General features: G+C 32.5%; 1 protein-coding gene across 2 annotated transcripts in view; it reads left to right on the top strand.

Annotated features, from left to right (window-relative positions):
* The window catches only part of LOC118198401 (putative receptor-type tyrosine-protein phosphatase mosPTP-1), a 178001-nt gene that overhangs the window by 144843 nt on the left and 15137 nt on the right, over positions 1-18021 (top strand). For both annotated transcript variants that reach the window (XR_015039036.1, XM_085809345.1), the window contains exons 17-24: positions 6328-6462; positions 7184-7335; positions 8120-8255; positions 8676-8840; positions 10331-10501; positions 10605-10733; positions 10854-11125; positions 15276-15411. Coding sequence is in view for 1 of the 2 variants with exons in the window: in XM_085809345.1 (XP_085665471.1) it covers positions 6328-6462; positions 7184-7335; positions 8120-8255; positions 8676-8840; positions 10331-10501; positions 10605-10733; positions 10854-11125; positions 15276-15411 (1296 nt within the window). In the remaining variant the exon portion in view is untranslated. The remainder of the gene's footprint in view (positions 1-6327; positions 6463-7183; positions 7336-8119; positions 8256-8675; positions 8841-10330; positions 10502-10604; positions 10734-10853; positions 11126-15275; positions 15412-18021) is intronic.

Below are 18021 nucleotides of genomic sequence, written 5' to 3'. Positions count from 1 at the left end.
ATGAGATAGCCTGTTCTAGGTTTGGAGATGAATTCGTTATTCCTACGAATTGATTCCCACTCCTCCTACCAGTGGCGAATTTCTCGTTTTAGATATGATTTTGGAAGCTGGATGGTGAGTCCCTGTGTGGCTTCTTTTGACAGCATATGTGCTTGCTCATTTCCCAGATGACCCACAAATGCCTATGAGATTTGAGCTTCAGAATGTTACTCATTTTGATAGTACAGTAGAACATTTATTGACAGGGCTTCTATTAACCGAGGTCTCTGTTAACCGAGTCAGCAATCAATTTAGTACCAGAATAACGGAAGCGGTCACAGGGTTCGTAGCGGTCCTTATAAGTGCTTATAAGTCCTTATATTTGAAAATAAAATATAAAGGCCCTTATAGGTGCTTACTTTTTCTTTAAAGCCCTTATTTTTTGTTTTTAGTGCTTATTTTTTGTTTTTAGTGCTTATTTTTTGTTTTTAGTGCTTATTTTTTGCTTTTAGTGCTTTTTTTTAATGAACGCGCTATTTTTCCCCGTACCAAAGCCGAAACTAAATAAACTACTTTTCTTCCTAATATGGAATGTCAGATGGTGAATCATACTCCCGGAAATAGCTTTTCCCCCTTTCTCTGCATTAACATAACCTTTGGTGTGCATGAAGAGTACAGACAGGTGCCCGTCGTACTATTGGTCAAAGAATTGCGAAAGCAGTAGAAAATTCCGGTACATTCGGCATTCTTTTCCTCCCACCCAAATACTACACACGTTTGAATTTCTATCAAGATCTTAATAATTTGCATTCTCGTTCCGCTTGGTCAGTTCATGTTCGTGTTTATTATGATCATTATGCTTATATTATGGGCATATATATGAATGTTTATAATTACATAGTTGCAGTAACTGCTGAAGTATAGTAAACTTCCAAAAATGGTTGTGTTTGGGATTGGGATTATTCAATTATGGCAAAGCACACGAGGGCTATCTGCCTAAAGGGAGGGAGGACTTTCTAAGGAAAACTGGCTCGTATACACGTTACACATGGGGAAAACCACGAAAACGCCCAAGCAGCCAGCCCGTTCGCGGGATTCGAACGTCAGACCGAACTACCAGTGTTCAGCGACTTTACCGCTCAGCCGCTGGTGGACTCGAATAATATTCGGAATGGCTTAAATAAAGGGAAAGTAATCGAATAGTCAAAATAATTTAATTTTTTTGGCCAATACATTATACAGTACGATGATTGGGAGGTTCTCCCTTTCTCCACAAAATCTCGAATTTTGAAACTGTTACAGTTCGCTGCAAAACAAGCAACGGACCTTTTTTTTTTTTTTTTTGTCACTTTCCAATCTGGATTGAATAGGACTAAAAGTTCCGCGGTCTACCAACCCAAGCGAAGAATGATTCTATTACGGAAATTTAACGCCGTCTGTTGAAAATTAGAATGAAAAACACCCCATTTATTTAGTTCTTTATTCTCCCAATACTGGCAGCTGTTGATTCCGATTGCGTAATATCACGTAAGGAAGAATTACGGCTCACGTATTGCGATATTTTGCAGAGATAATTAATTTTGATGTTCTGTCCGAGATTTGTTTATGAACACTTAAAAGAGTTTTACTGTGCTTGCTAAGCAGAATATTTTTTAGTTCCATTGGTTTATTTTTATATAATGCACATATCAAAATGTCTAAAGCATTTATTTAAAAATAAAAGTAATTATTTTCCATGGTTGAGGTAATGCTTATTCTCTCTTAATAAATACTGTATTTCTCATATTTTAAATTACAAGTCTAATTTTTAAGGTTATGCAGTCGTGTATAATGTAATTAGACAGGTGCTTATTTTTTTCCTTAAAATGTGCTTGAAAAGTGCTTATAAGTGCTTATTGTGCTTATAAGTGCTTATTTTTTTAACTAAAATGTGACTATGAACCCTGGGTCATTTTGTTCGCAAATAAGATTAAATTTCTCGTATTTTAAAAATTTTTTCTTTAAATATTTTGACTTTTCCAAAATATATGCCAAGATAACAAAATAACTTATTTGGCAGGCTTTAAATTATTAGTTTTTTTTCTTAAAATATGACTATATATACCTAGAGGTACGGCTAGCGGTCATTTTGACTGTTTTAGGATAACTTGGCAAGGTGAGCAGTGTCCTGACGCCATTTGTTTTGGTTTCTTTTTTATTTTCATAATTATTCGACGGCTTTTTGGAATCAGTGACATGTCGGGGTTTTATCAAGAGGGACTAGGTATAAAAAAAAAAAGATAATTTTTTAATAGTTAAAATAACAGGAATAATAATGCGTAATATGCTAGAGCAGTGTTTCGCAAATGGTTTTCCATGAGGGCTTGTAATTTAAAAAAATTAAAACTGAGGATTTCCACGTAAAATAAAAAAACTTTTAAAATTATAAATAACTATATCATCAAAATGTTATATGTTTATAATATATACAATTATTTATTTATATATAGTTAAATAGCAAAATAGTCTAGTTCTCTGTTTACATGCAGTTAACCATTTTGAATTTGAATAATATTCTACTGTGAAATGGCAGGTGTAATGCTACATTTTATTACTCATAGAAATATCTGGAGTAGGCATACCTCTGGGTGCTGAAACCTATTTAATGCTTCATTTCTTAGAAAAACAGAAAATGAAAATAATTGCGAATAAGCAAGAAAATATCTTTAAAAACCATTAAAAATTTATTTTAAATTTACAAAAACATAAGCATTACAAAATCTTGCAGCCAGTCCTTTTGTCGATATTTTAACCAGGGTCGAATAATATTCAGTGATTTCTTGGCTTGACCACTAGTAGGCGCTGAAACTTTAAGCCATGCTCTTTCATGTTCAGGGCAATGCCCTGATGAATACTTTGTTGATCAAAAACTGGTGTGATCGTGCTCTAGCTGGAGTTATAGGACTGTCACAAAAATGGTTACAGACTTTTTGTAAAACATTAATATTTCATAAAAATGTATGAAAGAAGTTTTACAAAATTTCTCAGTTTGCGTAGATTTTGATGGAGATACTGTTTATTCCAGTTTTTTTCATGAGTATCTTTATCGAAAAATAAAATATGGTTTGTATTTGCTTAATAGAAGGAAAGAAATTTTATCTAGTAATAAAAGCGTTTGTAGAAATGTTAACAATAGTACTTAATGCACATATGCTGCTAGCCATTAAAATTCTTCACCAGAAAGGAAAGCAATTAGCAAAATCTTATTTATTGTACAAAGTACAATGAGAGGAAGACAAGATTAAATTTTCAGGGGATTAGGGGTACACAATCTGCAGAATACTGTTCACAAAGCTCCACCTGTGGCAACAACAACGGCTGTGATCCGGCTGGGCGAGCATTGAGTCGTATTGAGCTTGAATGACAGTTATGATTACTTCATTCCATGCGGCTTCGATTCTTTGCCAAAGGTCATCAATCGTAGTGGCTAGCGCGTGGTCACATGCCAGTCTTTGGGAAATGCATGGTCAGATGGTCTCAATGGGTGAGAGATCTGAAGAAAATAATGACCAGAACAATACCTTCTGTATCAAGGAAGGTCAAGATAGCCCGGGCAACATGCGGCCGTGCATTATCTTATTGAAAGATGATGATGTGCAAGCCTAGAATATGAGGCCTTGACATGTCAGAAATGTAGCGGCGGATGCCGCTGTCCACACTAACCTGCTATTCGAGCATGTGGTAACCGGGATGTATACCCAATAGCATTCCATGCTAGACGCCCAATGCTAGCCCTACATGACGGTGACAAATGGAAGCTCATAACATTCTTTCTTCTCGGTTCCCTTGTAAGGATCTTAAGTTTTACTAACGTTTATTTTATTTTAAATCTTTACTATCACTTCTTATTTTCTACTTCCGGCCAGAATTAAAAGCGTTAACTTATTTATGCAAAATTTGTCTGGCGAACGCCAAGTACTTAAGTTGTGCCTTTTTGCCAAGCGAGAGAGAGGAAGGAGTTAGTCGAAGCAGGCCGCTTGCCTTAGAAGTTTTACTCGGTTGCTGTTTGCCTTCCAGGCCAGAGGTTTAATCCTCGTGATAATTTTAAGCGTATTGTAGTGTTAACAGTTCTCTGTACTACATACGGCTTCCTGTTAATATCCGGCCAATCTTACACGTAGGCCCTTGTTGATTATTCCAAATTTAAGTTAGAGTTTAGTTATATTTTTATATTCTTACGTTCAGACCACAAGTAGTTGGTCTCTGTATTCCGAAGTACGGAAATTATTGTAAAGAGTGAAAAATAAAGGCTTTTGTATACCCTTCCTGGGTATCTTGTCTACTTCCCACAGTTATTGAACATAGCTTTAGTAAGCTCCCTGTTCCGAGTCAGGTCCTTGCATGTTCCCAAAGAAAGTAAGACGGAACATTGAACCTGATATCCTCAGATGCGCATAACGTCCATCGTGATGCTGTGCGCAGAACTGGGATACGGAACACAGACTTGTGGTAAGCCGTTTTACAGTCTTTTCATATATGAGCCTTCGCCGCATATTAGTCGCAGATACTGACTTTTCAGTTGTAGGGTTACTGATGTTCTGGTAATGCTATTTAGTCCAATAACCCCAACAGATGTGAAGCGAATTATCGCTATGTCTGAAACAACGAATAAGTCGAGAAGGTTAAATAACCTTTTCACTTAAACCGAAAGCCGTTCTCTTGGCGCACAAAGCCCAAATTAAGTCAAACGTTTAACAGTAGTCAAGGACAACCCGATTAAATACTACTGTAAGTTGGCTCACTAACTGTACTGGAGCATAAGAATTAAAGTGTCAGCAGCGACAGAATGCACAGCCGAATAATTACTACTATCAGAGCTGGCAGGGCACTAACAGCGCAGTGCGCACGGAATGCCAGAAACACGCTCTGCCTAAAAATCCAAAAACATCTGTTTAAATACTGGCTACACATTTGTTTTCTGGTGAGAAAGATGGAAAGGGAAAGTTATAGTAAAGGTTGAAATTATAAATAGCTGGTTAATTAACACAAAATTCCCTACACAGTTACTGTAATAGCCCTTGTTCTTAGAATTGACCAGTAGCTCGTATTTAGCTCATAGTTAAGGCTTATCGTCAGAACTCTTAATGATAGGGTACATACTACCTTCAATTCCAAAACTTTCAAATCATTTTCAACGAGAAGTTACGGGGTGGTCAATACCCAAGCGAATAGTGACATCTTTAAAAGACTGCCATGTTTCAAGCCGGCCGACAGCACGCCAACGGTGAAATTCGTCTGATTATATTAGCTGAGTCCTAATAAAGTAACTAGAATTTTTATCAAATTTTTTTTTTATCAGCAATTGTACTTAACTACTCAAACGTTTCAGAAAGGCATGTCTTCTACCAAAACCTAATTTGCATATTTGCGGGTGAATCTGAATTGGTCATATATGGTATTTTCATATTTTCTTCTATTTTTCTATTTTCATATTTCATATTCCCAGCATGTTTTGCCAAATAGAACTGAAGCCGGCATTTCGAAGGTCTGAATATGCATCGCGTTCTTTTAGAAAGCAGCGTATAATTTTTACAGCTATTCCTTTGACATAAAAAGAATTTCAAATCCAGTCATTTTCAGCTTTCTTTATCCTTGTTATCAATGCGTATTAGAGGAACTCAAGTGCAAACACAGAAATCAAAATGTTATACATCTTGTATTTAATGAAATCTTGTATTGAAACCTATCAGACTACTTGATGCTTCAGCTTCAAAAAAAAAAAAAAAAAAATAAACAATCAACGGAAATTTATTAAGGAGACACACTCTTGATTAAAAAATATTATCGATAAAATGAATAGCAACGATTAGCAACATGCTGTTGTAAATTACTTTTAACTCCTAAGGAGTGCAAGCAACAGAAACCAGAAATTAAAATGATACTCGTATTGTTTCAACTTTAGACCAATGAAAAGTTTCCTGTTAGTCAGGAGGTCAGTTCAGAAAGAAGCAAAGCTGCAATAATCTTTGCTTTTCGGTTAGAAAATGAAACAATCTAAGAACTTTTAAAATGTTAATATTAATATTTCTAGCTAACTCATTAAAGAGTGAAAATTTTGAAACTTTCGTCAATTGTATAGTCACTGCTGTCAGTTATTATGTTTCGATTATAGTGTTGGTTATAGTGTGATTAAGAGTGTTGGACTTCATTTGTAATTGTAAATATTGTATTATAATACAAATTGCCCAGTTTGAAACATAATTGTTAAGAATCCAGTGCTTGTTTAGAGATACAATAGTTTGGATATTATAGCCAACTGTATTTCCATTAATGAAAAAATATATTAAAATAATGTAATTTGTTTTTCAGAGAAAATGTGATATGTACTGGCCAAAAGAAGGAAGTGAAATTTTTGGAATAATTCAAGTGAAACTTATACAAGAAGTTGAGTTAGCTACATACACTATTCGCACATTTCTTATTCGAAATTTGAAAGTTAAGAAAGTAAGTCCTAATTTTAAACAAAAACATTCTACAAATTTCGTTTGTGGTTTTTGCTGCTGTTTCTTACTTGTTTAAATTATTGGTTTCCTCAGCTTTTTATATTACAAGTACTTTTTTTTTCTTTACTTACACTTATGTTAATACAAATCTTCTGAGTTCATAGTTTTAATAATATTTTATTCTTATAATTTTAATATTTTTAATGCGTCTGTGTACTTGGCAAATTGGTCATATATATTAATATTTCTAGCTAACTCATTAAAGAGTGAAATTGTCTCGCGATGAATTTTTATATCTAATTGCAAATCCATTTTCAATCACTTTTTTCCAAGCAACATAATTTTATTGAAGGAAGAAGATAATTTAAATCTTCAATCTATTGTTGAAAAAGGGAGGTTTGGTTATCACTTTAAGGTTTAAGAACTGACACCTTAATAGTTTATTCCTTTTTTTCCAAATCATTATTACCTTCTAATATGATAACAGTAATATTTAAAATTTTATGCCTATGGTTGAGTATGTTACATTGAATGGATGGTTTAAGAAGTTATACACTCATTAATTTCATTTACAAATTTAAATCTCATGCCTTTTGCAGATTTAATGTTTCTTTAACTAATATTGCATTATAGAATTTAGACTTTTAGTAATGCATGTAATGAATTATTAGAACATCACCAAAAGCAGTGAAAACTTAAATAATGTTTTTGATTTTTAACAGAAAACTTCATCCGAAAGAACTGTGTATCAGTATCATTACACGAACTGGCCTGATCATGGAGTTCCTGAGCATCCCTTGCCAGTTTTAAGTTTTATACGAAAATCAGCTTCGGCTAATCCTTCAGATGGAGGACCTATCATAGTCCATTGCAGGTTTGTTTTGTACTGTGATTATTTTTAATACATTTTTCATAAATAAATTGAATATTAGAATATAATAAATAATGTTATTTATTATTTTACATGACTATATGTATGCAGAAGAAATGTGGAATATCTATTAAATTCGGTATATTTGTAATAGAGCAAAGTAGGGTATTGTAAAGAAATTATTTATCGTTTAATGCTAAAATAAATTTATTTAATAAAGGTTATATTATGTTAATAAGCATGATAGTAGGATATTGCTCGTAACTCATGTGGCATATCAAAATTAATTTATGGAAAATAGATAATGTAGTTCAGTAGTATTGAATATATTTTTAAAGTTATTGATTGATTGAAGTCTAAGTTAAAATGCAATAAGAGTGTATTAGATTGTAGGATAAGGACTGAGGATATAATTACTTCAGAAACTGAAAATAGTTGTCAATTGTAAAGAACAAAACATCTAGCAGTTTTATGCCATTGTGCAGTAATTTATTTTGTTTCAGAGAACTGAGTGGAGATTTGCGAAAATGCTTTAGGGTAAAGCATATGTAATAGTCAGTTATTTTGATTTATCTAGATTGATTCAATATAATTAATTTAACACAGTAAAAAATATCACCATTTTGTTGAAAATTTCAGTTACATAAATGCATCAAATATTTTATTCAGACAAGGTTAAAAAAATCTTTTAACATTTACGAAAATTTATTATGCCATCTTTTATGAAAACTGTTATTTGTATGATCATTATTTTACAAATAAAATATGTAAAATTGCATTTGAACAGTGCTGGTGTTGGAAGAACAGGAACATACATTGTAATTGATGCCATGCTGAAGCAGACAAAGCACAAACAAAGTCTCAATGTTCCTGCATTTTTAAAGCACATTCGGCAGCAAAGAAATTTTCTTGTTCAAACTGAGGTAATTATTATAAAAACTGGCTTGATTTGTTCGAGGATTTTTTAATGTGTGTCAGTGACTGTATTTGTGTGTGCGTGTGAGCGTTGTTATGAATGCAATTAATTTTTATGAAATTTGCTAATCTGCGCTTCATATAGCGCTTGAAATAAAATTTACATTAACCATTTACAGTAATGCATGCATACATTATTTTAAGTCTGTATGTACATTCATAATACAATCCAAAATTAGTACAGCAAGCCTTTAAACGTGAAAGATGTTTCTTACAGATTTTGTGTAAAACCTCATAACGTGAATGTTTTATTTGATTTTTATCATATTTTTAGAATTAGGAAATGAATTTTGAAAACGAAGCCTTTTTTGACTGAACTTCAGAATCCCAGATTAATAAAAATTTTCTTTCTTTCTTTTTTTTTTCAGGAGCAATATATTTTCATTCATGACACGTTACTGGAAGCAATTGAAAGTGGAGAAACTGAAACTCCTGTTACAGAATTTTCTCAGTATGTCCAAAACTTGCAAGTCATCGATCAAGATCAAGAAAATCAGAAGGCGGTATTAAGTCTATTGGAGAAGCAGTTCAAAGTAAGTTGTTATCATATTTAGTTGCTGCTTTTGGAAGAGCAGACCCTTACACCATATATCATTAGTGTGCATTCATGCAAAATGTGTGTTATTAGATAAAACAGAATGGAGTTGGAAGCACAATACTAATTTCATCGAATAATTCAAAAAGATTCAACTTCGCGAAGCGGCAGTATGCAAATTATTTCACCCGACCTAAAGAGAATGCGCCAGCCAAAAGCATACATTCCGACTGGAAGCTGGTTAAATCTGCCCACGAATTTAGACAAAAAAATTATATCAGAGCGTTTATTTTCAGTTTACAACTGAAGTTATATTGCATTTAAAATACATAATTAATTGATTATTCTTTCAATTTTATCGAGAAAAGTCAAGCTAAAAGACTTGTCATTGTTTTTTTCCTTTCTCTATCTCTTTTTTAGCCTTAAAAATAAAGTAGGTTGCACTTTTTTTAAACTGTTGTTTTAATTTTCGTGTTAGTGTAGATTACAAGTAGTAATTATAGGTATCTGTCAGGTCTATTTATTTTTAGATGAGTTATAAATTTTAGTAATTTTCGTTGGTATCATAAAGTGTACCAAACTTTAGATATACTGGCAGTGAATTATCGCTAAGTCTAAAATAACAACTGAAACTTGAGAAAGGTGTAAAACATCCTTTATTTAAAACTAAATAAGAACAGAAGGCACACTTGGTGCTTACAGCTCAGCCACCTTGTGGCGGGGTACTTAAAAATAGAAAGTTAAATGCAAAATTTAATTTAATTAAGCTAACAGCCAAAGGCTACATAGATCAATTAACGTGAAGTCGGCTCAGATCTTAACAAGTGTTGATATTCAGCTATCGAAATTATTATGCAGAGCCGAAGACTCCAAATTGTGTTTGATCTAGTAACCTAGTAACGTGGTTTTAAGAAGTAGAACGCGCTCTGTCACCTTAAATTTGCGAACTAAATTTGCATTCTTGCAGGAAAATAGAAGTGACAATATAGATCCAAAACATAAAATAACTGGTTTATTCGCAGAAATGAACTTTACAGTATAATTAGCAAAGTACTGAAATTTAAGCAGTAAAAAGTCATTTAGAATGTCCAAATCAAATATCAGGAATTCATCCAAGGAAGCTATATTATGGAAAATGGATTTCGAGTGCAATTTATTAGATTTCATATATGGATTTAAAAAACAAAATTCCGCCAAAATTCGGGTATGAAAAATTATATAAAAAATGATAATTTTTGCATTATAGGAAATTGCCTTATATGCTACGACTCGCTAGTATTTTTTAATGTCAAAAGAAAACAAGTTGTGTTGGAAATGTTTAGAAAACAATTTGGGCCAAAACCTTTTAAATAAGCACTTACTTGCCATTTAAAATTTTAAAAATTCCCCCCCCCGTCAAGTACGTTTGAAAAATATTATTAAAGTTACTTTTTGTATTACGTATATTTGAGTAATAATAATTATATAGTGGTTATAATTTTTTTATAGCTAGTCACGGGTTTCAAGGCAAAAGATTTTGGTGTTGTCTCTGCCACCAAAGTTTGTAACAGGGGAAAGAATCGTAATATAAATATTATCCCTGTAGAATCTCACAGAGTGCACATTACACCTAAACCTGGCAAAGATGGATCAGATTATATCAATGCAAGTTTCTTGCAGGTAAGCTTTATGCCTTTTTTTTTGTGGGAGAGGCATCTTTAGGAAGTACTTATATGGACTTTGTTTGTTTGAACTTATATTGTTTATACTTCCACTTATTTAGGGTTTTCACAAGTTGAATGAATTTATTATCACACAACATCCGACCTTTGATACCATATCAGATTTCTGGCAAATGGTTTGGGATCATAATTGCCAAACTATTGTGTTACTATCCTTTGTAGATGAAAAGGTAATATATATATATATATATATATGTATCATCTGCGGTTTTAATTTCGTACTTGCTTGAGTTCATTTAAAGATCAAATGATGTATTTTGAGATACTAACATTAGATTAAATTGTTTCAGGAATATCCATGCTTTTGGCCTGAAAAAGACAAAGAAAGTGATTTTGGGACTTTCAAAGTAAAAATTAGTGAAGAATGTAGTCAAGACTGTTTTACTACTCGGGACTTTATACTTCAGTCCATGCAGGATGATTATGAAGTTATATGTCGAATAATTGAATGTTCAGGGTGGCCAGAATGCTGTTCGCCTCTTAGTTCTGTGTATGATCTAGTCCATTTAGTGCAAGAATGGCATTTAGAATATCAAAATGGACCGATGGTTGTTGTTGATAGGTAAGAAATTGCATTTTGTAAATGTTTTAACTACTGAGTGTGTTCACTTTTATTTGGAAAACTGTCCTTACTTGCATGACATGAGATAATGTAATTATTATTTTAACTTTGTAAAAGTCTTTAATGAAATTTTTAAATTTTTTTGGCAGTTTTGGCAGCTAAGCTACTATTCTACACATTGTTCATGGGATGGGGCAGACGTAGTCAGCTTTTTAATCATCCGTATGGCCTGACTATAGCAAGTTTTGCAAAGTGGCATAAGATCTCTCGATTTATATTAAGATATTTTAAAACAATAAACACTTCCTAATAAGCCTTCATTTTTATTTATAACAATATAACTTATTGATATAATTTAAAATGCATTTATATTGAACATTATGAATTATTTGTTGAAATGTTATGAAACTGAATGCAGTTGAATGTTATGAAAAATTTGGAGTCTTGTTGTAAAGTCGCAAAACATTGGTAGTTCGGTCCGGGGCTTGAATTCCGGCGAACGGGCTGACTGCATGGGCGTTTTCGGGGTTTTCCCCATGTGTAATGTGTATATGAGCAATTCCCCTTAAAAAGTCATTCCTACCTTAGGCACATAGATACCTTGCCCTCGAGTACTTTGCCATAGCTGAATAAATAAACTATACCAGAATCAATTGATTTCCATTTTTTCCCCCCGTGCAGTGTTTTCCATATGTTTGTTTGAAAACTTGATTTTAACTATTTACGTGATATGTACTTCATTTGACAATATTACAATTTTAAAGCAGATGTGATAAACTATTTACTTTCCTTTTATTCAAGGTGGATAAAAATTAATAATGCCTAGGTGTAAAATATATGATTTTCAATTAAAAATATTATTTTTAGAGAAATTCGTACTTCACTGTATTAAGAATTATATTCGTACTTAACTTACCATTTTGCAATGACAAGTTAAGTACGAATATTATTTCCATTTCGTTTTAATAAAAATGGTGATTACAAATTTAAAATGATCATTTAAACTTAATATTAGTGTGAGTGAAATTTAATATTTACTTATTATTATCCAAGCAGACCATAGTTTTAGGTACATCAAAAAAGTATTGCGAATATATTGATGTTAAAATGTATGTTAGAAATTATGTTAGATTCAAATGGAAACTAAGTGTGAGACTGATTATTGAGTGATTAAAGTGTGAGACTGATTATTGAGTGATTAAAGTGTGAGACTGATTATTTCCACTAAAAAAAACTTGCATTTATGTAAAATATATAAATATGCTCCCTTTGGTTGTTTTAGAATTTTCACTAGTTATGAGTTACTAATGTCATTAGGTATCGAATATAATATTTTCATTAATTATGAGTTTCTTTATGTTATTTTGCACTGAATGTGGTTTTATTTCAGGTCAACTATCCCATTTTCGTATATTTTCTGAAGATTAACGAAAGCCAATCAATGAAATAAATTACACTTTGATGTTTCGTCTTATGCAGTTCTCGCTCACACTGTTATCTTCAGTTTTCTTCATTTTTTCCCCTGAGTTGGACTCAAAAATGTTGTGTATGAGATATATAATAATATATAGTATTAGAAATGTCTTTTGTTAATTACACTGGCCCTGAAAATTTGCATATTTAGCCGAATGAATTTATTTTATGTTAAATCAAACTGATATATTATTTAAAAAATAAAATAAAGATTAAATTAATAAGAAAAGCGTTTTTTTCATCAAAATTTCCCTGCGCCGCCTAGACGGGAAAGTGGCTAGCGACGCTGATGTTCCCGGGTGCATATAAGCATTCTGTACCGTTATAATTCAGGGAAAAAAGTATGTTGATATTAATTAACAAAAGTGGAAAGGTGAAAAGCTCGTACAAGCAATTACGCACTAAATCTATTATATGAGTGAGCACTTACAGTACAGTCAAAAGTCGTTAATCTGTACACCTATAATCCGGACCTCGAAGCTACAAACTTTCTGCGCATGCGCATATGCGTGTACGCAGGCGCGCATAATACGTTTACGCATGAGCGTTTAATGTATAACGGACGGTATAAGCTAAGCTAAAGTTATCTAATTATCTATTTCAGTTAATGTTGCAGATTGCGTTGTTCCTTAATCTTCGAATTGGATCCGGCTTATTATTTTTTGCAGACTGTTAGAGCAATTTTATAAAAGTAAGTTGGAACTTTCGATTGTGTCAAGTAGAATTTCCGATGCTGGATCTATAAAGGGAAAGCATGTTTCGATGTCCATCAAACAAAAAGTGGAATTGCTGCAAAAAATGGATAAATGCTCCTTTGTTTCTCTAACCATTCCGAAATCTGTTTATCAATTTCACGCTGCTCTGCGATGGGGGGGGGAGTAGCGGCGAGCAATGAACTGGAAGTTGATCTGGTAGCACTATCCTTATCTTCAGGGCAGATGTTTTTATTTTATTCGGCTTATAATGTAGTATTTCATCTCGATGTACTCCGTCTTTGATATGATTTAAATCAAATTCCTCGTCAGTATAAATATCACGAATACAAATCAAATAGTTTTCTGGTTGCAATTTTCTAATTTCGACTATGCGTAATGTATGCTTTACGCATGCGCGCGTTGAAAGAAATGTTTAATAAAGTAAACAAATAAATATTAAGCTTTTTTTTTGGTAAATTTTGATACCCTTTAGATCATAATTGCTCTTTATTTTATAAATTACGGTTTCATATTTTTAATTTTATAATTTCTGCATGCCATCTTACCAGATTTAAACTGATGGTCTATAATCCGGAAAAATCGATAATCCGGAATTGCCGTAGTCCCGACGAGTCCGGATTAAAGACTTTTGACTGTATATGAGTTTGCAGGGATTTTAGAAACAGGGGACATGAAAAATGTGCAATGCCATCGCCAAGTCTCGAAAGTAGACCTCTCGAATAAGCGCCGAGTGTGCTACCGTTACACTAAGAAGGCATGCTGGAAGAAGGGAAAAATACCATATAAGTTATATATATTAGTTCTTAAATAAATGGAAATAGCAGTTTGATTGTTCTGCCATACCTAGAATGAGTTAAGTTCTGATTCTGAGCTGTTTGTTGTACGTCTTGATGATTAGAAGTCTTGGATTGTTTGGATGACATTGGTATGGCAGTTCATGTCTCTGGGATTATTCGGTTTGAAGTTAATACATAAGCTGGCTTCACTTTGTCATTTGATAGATTTAGTGCAGTTTGCCCTTTCTCGATTCATCCTCAACTCAAAATAGTCCCGATTCGTCGGCTGCTGTAGCTCACTGATTCCCTTTTTCTTGATTTATTCCGCACTTTGAAAAGTCCTTCTTTGACACAGAGAGCACTAGATTTCGTCAATTAAAACGATTTAGTAGCGTTTCTCTTTCTGCTTTGGCCTGGCTTAGCCTTTGATGTGTAATATTTATTAAATGTTTCCTTTGTGCAATTCATTCTGAACAGAATAATGGTGTTGGTGTGTTGGTGTTGGTGTATTTAATTATGGCAAAGCACACGAGGGCTATCTGCCTAAAGGGAGGGATGCCTTTCGTGGAGGACTTTCTAAGGGAAACTGGCTCGTATACACGTTACACATGGGGAAAACCACGAAAACGCCCATGCAGCCAGCCCATTCGCGGGATTCGAACCTCAGACCGAACTACCAGTGTTCAGCGTCTTTACCGCTCGGCCGCTGGTGGGCTGAACAGAATAATGAATTTCAAGCATGTTTAAAATATGCATATCTGAATTGTTACTTTTTTAATATCGTTCCCAGTTTTCCCTTAATTTCACATACATTTAAAGAAAAATAACTATGGTTCTAGAGTATTTTGGTCCCCCGTCCACGGTTCTAGAGTATTTTGGAGCTCTGTGGATGTGGTGATCATTAGTACCAATGTGTATTTATGTTCAAATAAATACCGGTCTGTTTCAGAAGTGTCCTTTTGATGGTCGCCGCTAGAGGATTCACTATAACAATTTTCTAGTAGATAATAGATTAATTTAATTTATGTCAATTAAAAAGATTAAAAAATATGTGCCTAAAAGATTTTTAAAAAAGTTCTTAAAAAGTGCCAATTTTATTTTGCCTTTGTATTTGTTTACAAATAATATTTTTGTAATTGTGTGTATCTATTTTTAACAGCACTCTTTTTTTATTTCTTAATTTAGGTTTGGTGGTACAGAAGCTGCCACCTTTTGCTGCCTAAGTACACTTCAAAAACAATTAGAATTTGAAAATTCTGTTGATGTTTATATGTATGCTAAGTTATATCATCTGCGAAGGCCTGGGATTTGGCAAACACAAGTAAGAAAGCTTCTGAAATTTCATCCTTAACCTTTTTTAATATACTTAAGAGCTTATGCAACAACTTAAGATCAATTTATAATAACACAAAAAATTAACTTTCATGTCAATATCAATAGGTAATTTAAATCTTAACTCTGAAGTTACTCTCTTTCATCAAAGAATTGAAGGCTATTATAATACTAATTAGTTTTTAAAACATATAGGTAGCACGTACGATGCAAATATTGTATACTTTGCAGGTACATGAAATATGCATTTTCTTATTGTGTTTAAATTAAACATTAATTATTGTTTTAAATGCATTGCTATAACATTTCTTAACGTTGAAAAACACTGATAACTCATTTTATATTTTCTCAGTTGAAACTTTCAGCTTCTTAACAGCTGGTTATCGAAAATATAAGTGTAAAAATTAATTTATGTGAAATGATTTTATACTTTATTCTGAAGAATGCCAAAATAATTTATATTCTTTTGTTACTGATTTCGTTTAAATGTAAATAATTTTAATGAAATTATTGTGTAACTGTTGTATCGTTTGTATAATGTAATGTGAAAAAAATCTAAAGAAGGAACATTTTGCCAGAAAAATAAGAATACAGGGCAAGTCTAATGACATTGCTATCTTGCTAAATGAGCGCAATTGAGTATATGGCTGTCTTGCTAAATTAGTGGGATATTACCAAGCTGGCGATGGTTTGGAAACTAATTTTGTCGCGAAATTATTCGAGAAATCGCTGAAAGTCAATAAACTTGGCGATCATTTTGTAGAAACATTAGGATTTTTTTAAAGCGGGAGTGATGAAAAATCTGCAACTGACTTCGCCGGGAATCAAACCACGGACCTTTGGAATACCGGCCCAGCGTGCAGAACCACTATACCACGAAGGCACGCTAGAAAGGCGGGAGAAATACCTTATAATTTTAACGGCGTTTTGTTCCGTTCTCTGTATATAACCGTAAAGGGTAATTAATTCTGTATGTCGCTGTAACTGTATCTGGCCCTCATATGCCTTCAAATAAGTGTCTTCCGAGAAGTGGAGGGTACTAACGATTTCTTGTCGGCTGGGGAAAAAGTGTATAAGACCTAAGAGAGCATCAATTTCGGAGTCAATTTCGGAGTAGCTGTTGTTTAGTTCAGTGAATTGAGATACCTCCGTGTTAGCTTCGCTCTTTAGATGCGCTTTGTATAACGTTGTCTTCAACGTTCTTAGTAGTTTGAAGTGTAACTACTGATTGTAATTTGTGATACTGTGAAGAGCTGTACAAGTATTTTTGTGGAACGTTTCCAGAACTGTGAAGTGTTTCTTTTGGTAAAATAAATTTGATCAAACTATCATTGATTTTGTGTGCATTCTATCTAATACGAGCCCATATGCACGCAACAGTTTTATAGGTCCATCTTCAATCTAAAATCCATAAAATCAAGGGCAGTTTAAGAAAGAATTTTTCTTAGTTTTTGTCCTGGATATCGGTTTCTGTCCAGCTAATTTTATATCTCTGTGTAATACTTAAGACTTTAAAAACTGAGAAGTTCCCCTTGTGAACATTCTTTCGCCATGTACCATATATAATCAGAGTTAAAGAGTAATATATAAATTAAAGAATTTTATGCACTAATAAATCGCAAAAGAAATATTTGAATCGAACCCGAGTTTTCCTAATTTATTTTTTTCTCTCAAGGAAAGCAGCTGTAAAAGATGTTAAAAGTCTCAAAATTTCAAATTAAATACCTTTGTCAGTTCTGTCATGTAAGAAGCAAACTTTTTGTGTTGTGTTTTTTATAATTAATATAATCTTTCACTAAATAGGTACGGAACCACTGTATAAAAAGTAAGATTTTGTAATTTGTACAAAACAGATTTTTTTTTTTTTTAATTTAAAAATGGCGAACATTTGTGGAAATAAAGGCCGCATGAGGAAATTCCGGTATATATACTGAAGTCTAAGTATTAATATTTTCTTCACAAATAAAGAAAATACAGTTCTGATGTACTGAAAAAACATAATTTCGAGTAATTCTGTATCAAAAGAAGAAAATGTTCTTTACTAAATTTATTTACACGGTTAATCTGATATATATTTATCTTGTTTCAGTGAGGAATATGAGTTGAAAATTTTCACAAATGGAATGCTGAGAATTGTAAAAAGAATTCACTTGTTTATTTTTTAGAAAGAGTAAATTAATATGCAAAATGAAATTCAGATACTAAAACTTTAAAAGTAAAGGTAAATTAGGTTTTAGGTAAGGTAAAGGGTAAATTTGGGTTAATTTTGTAATTTAAAGGTAAATTTTGTAATTCACGAAAATCTGTTTCTTAATTTAATAATTAATGATGTAAAATTATATTTTCTTGTTTGTGTAACCATAAAATTATAATTAATTTTGATTATAATTTTTTTTAAAAAAAACTGCATTAACAATATTTTTTGTTGCTCATTTTATCCTTTACCTTGAAAATTTTATATTTGTATAAAACGTGTCATTTGAGTCATTTTTGTTTGTATCTAAGGATAATGAAAATAAATCCAATGTTCGATAAATTGAAATTGCACTTTAAATTCTTGAGTAGATAATTACTGATGTTGTTTCAAAATAGAGACTCA

This window comes from Stegodyphus dumicola, chromosome X2 (genome assembly GCF_044657685.1).
Source record: "Stegodyphus dumicola isolate Sdum_Otavi_A_Nest chromosome X2, ASM4465768v1".
Classification (NCBI taxonomy): Eukaryota; Metazoa; Arthropoda; class Arachnida; order Araneae; family Eresidae; genus Stegodyphus; species Stegodyphus dumicola.
Note: the sequence above shows the minus strand (reverse complement) of the source record. Positions and strands in the feature narration are given on the sequence as shown.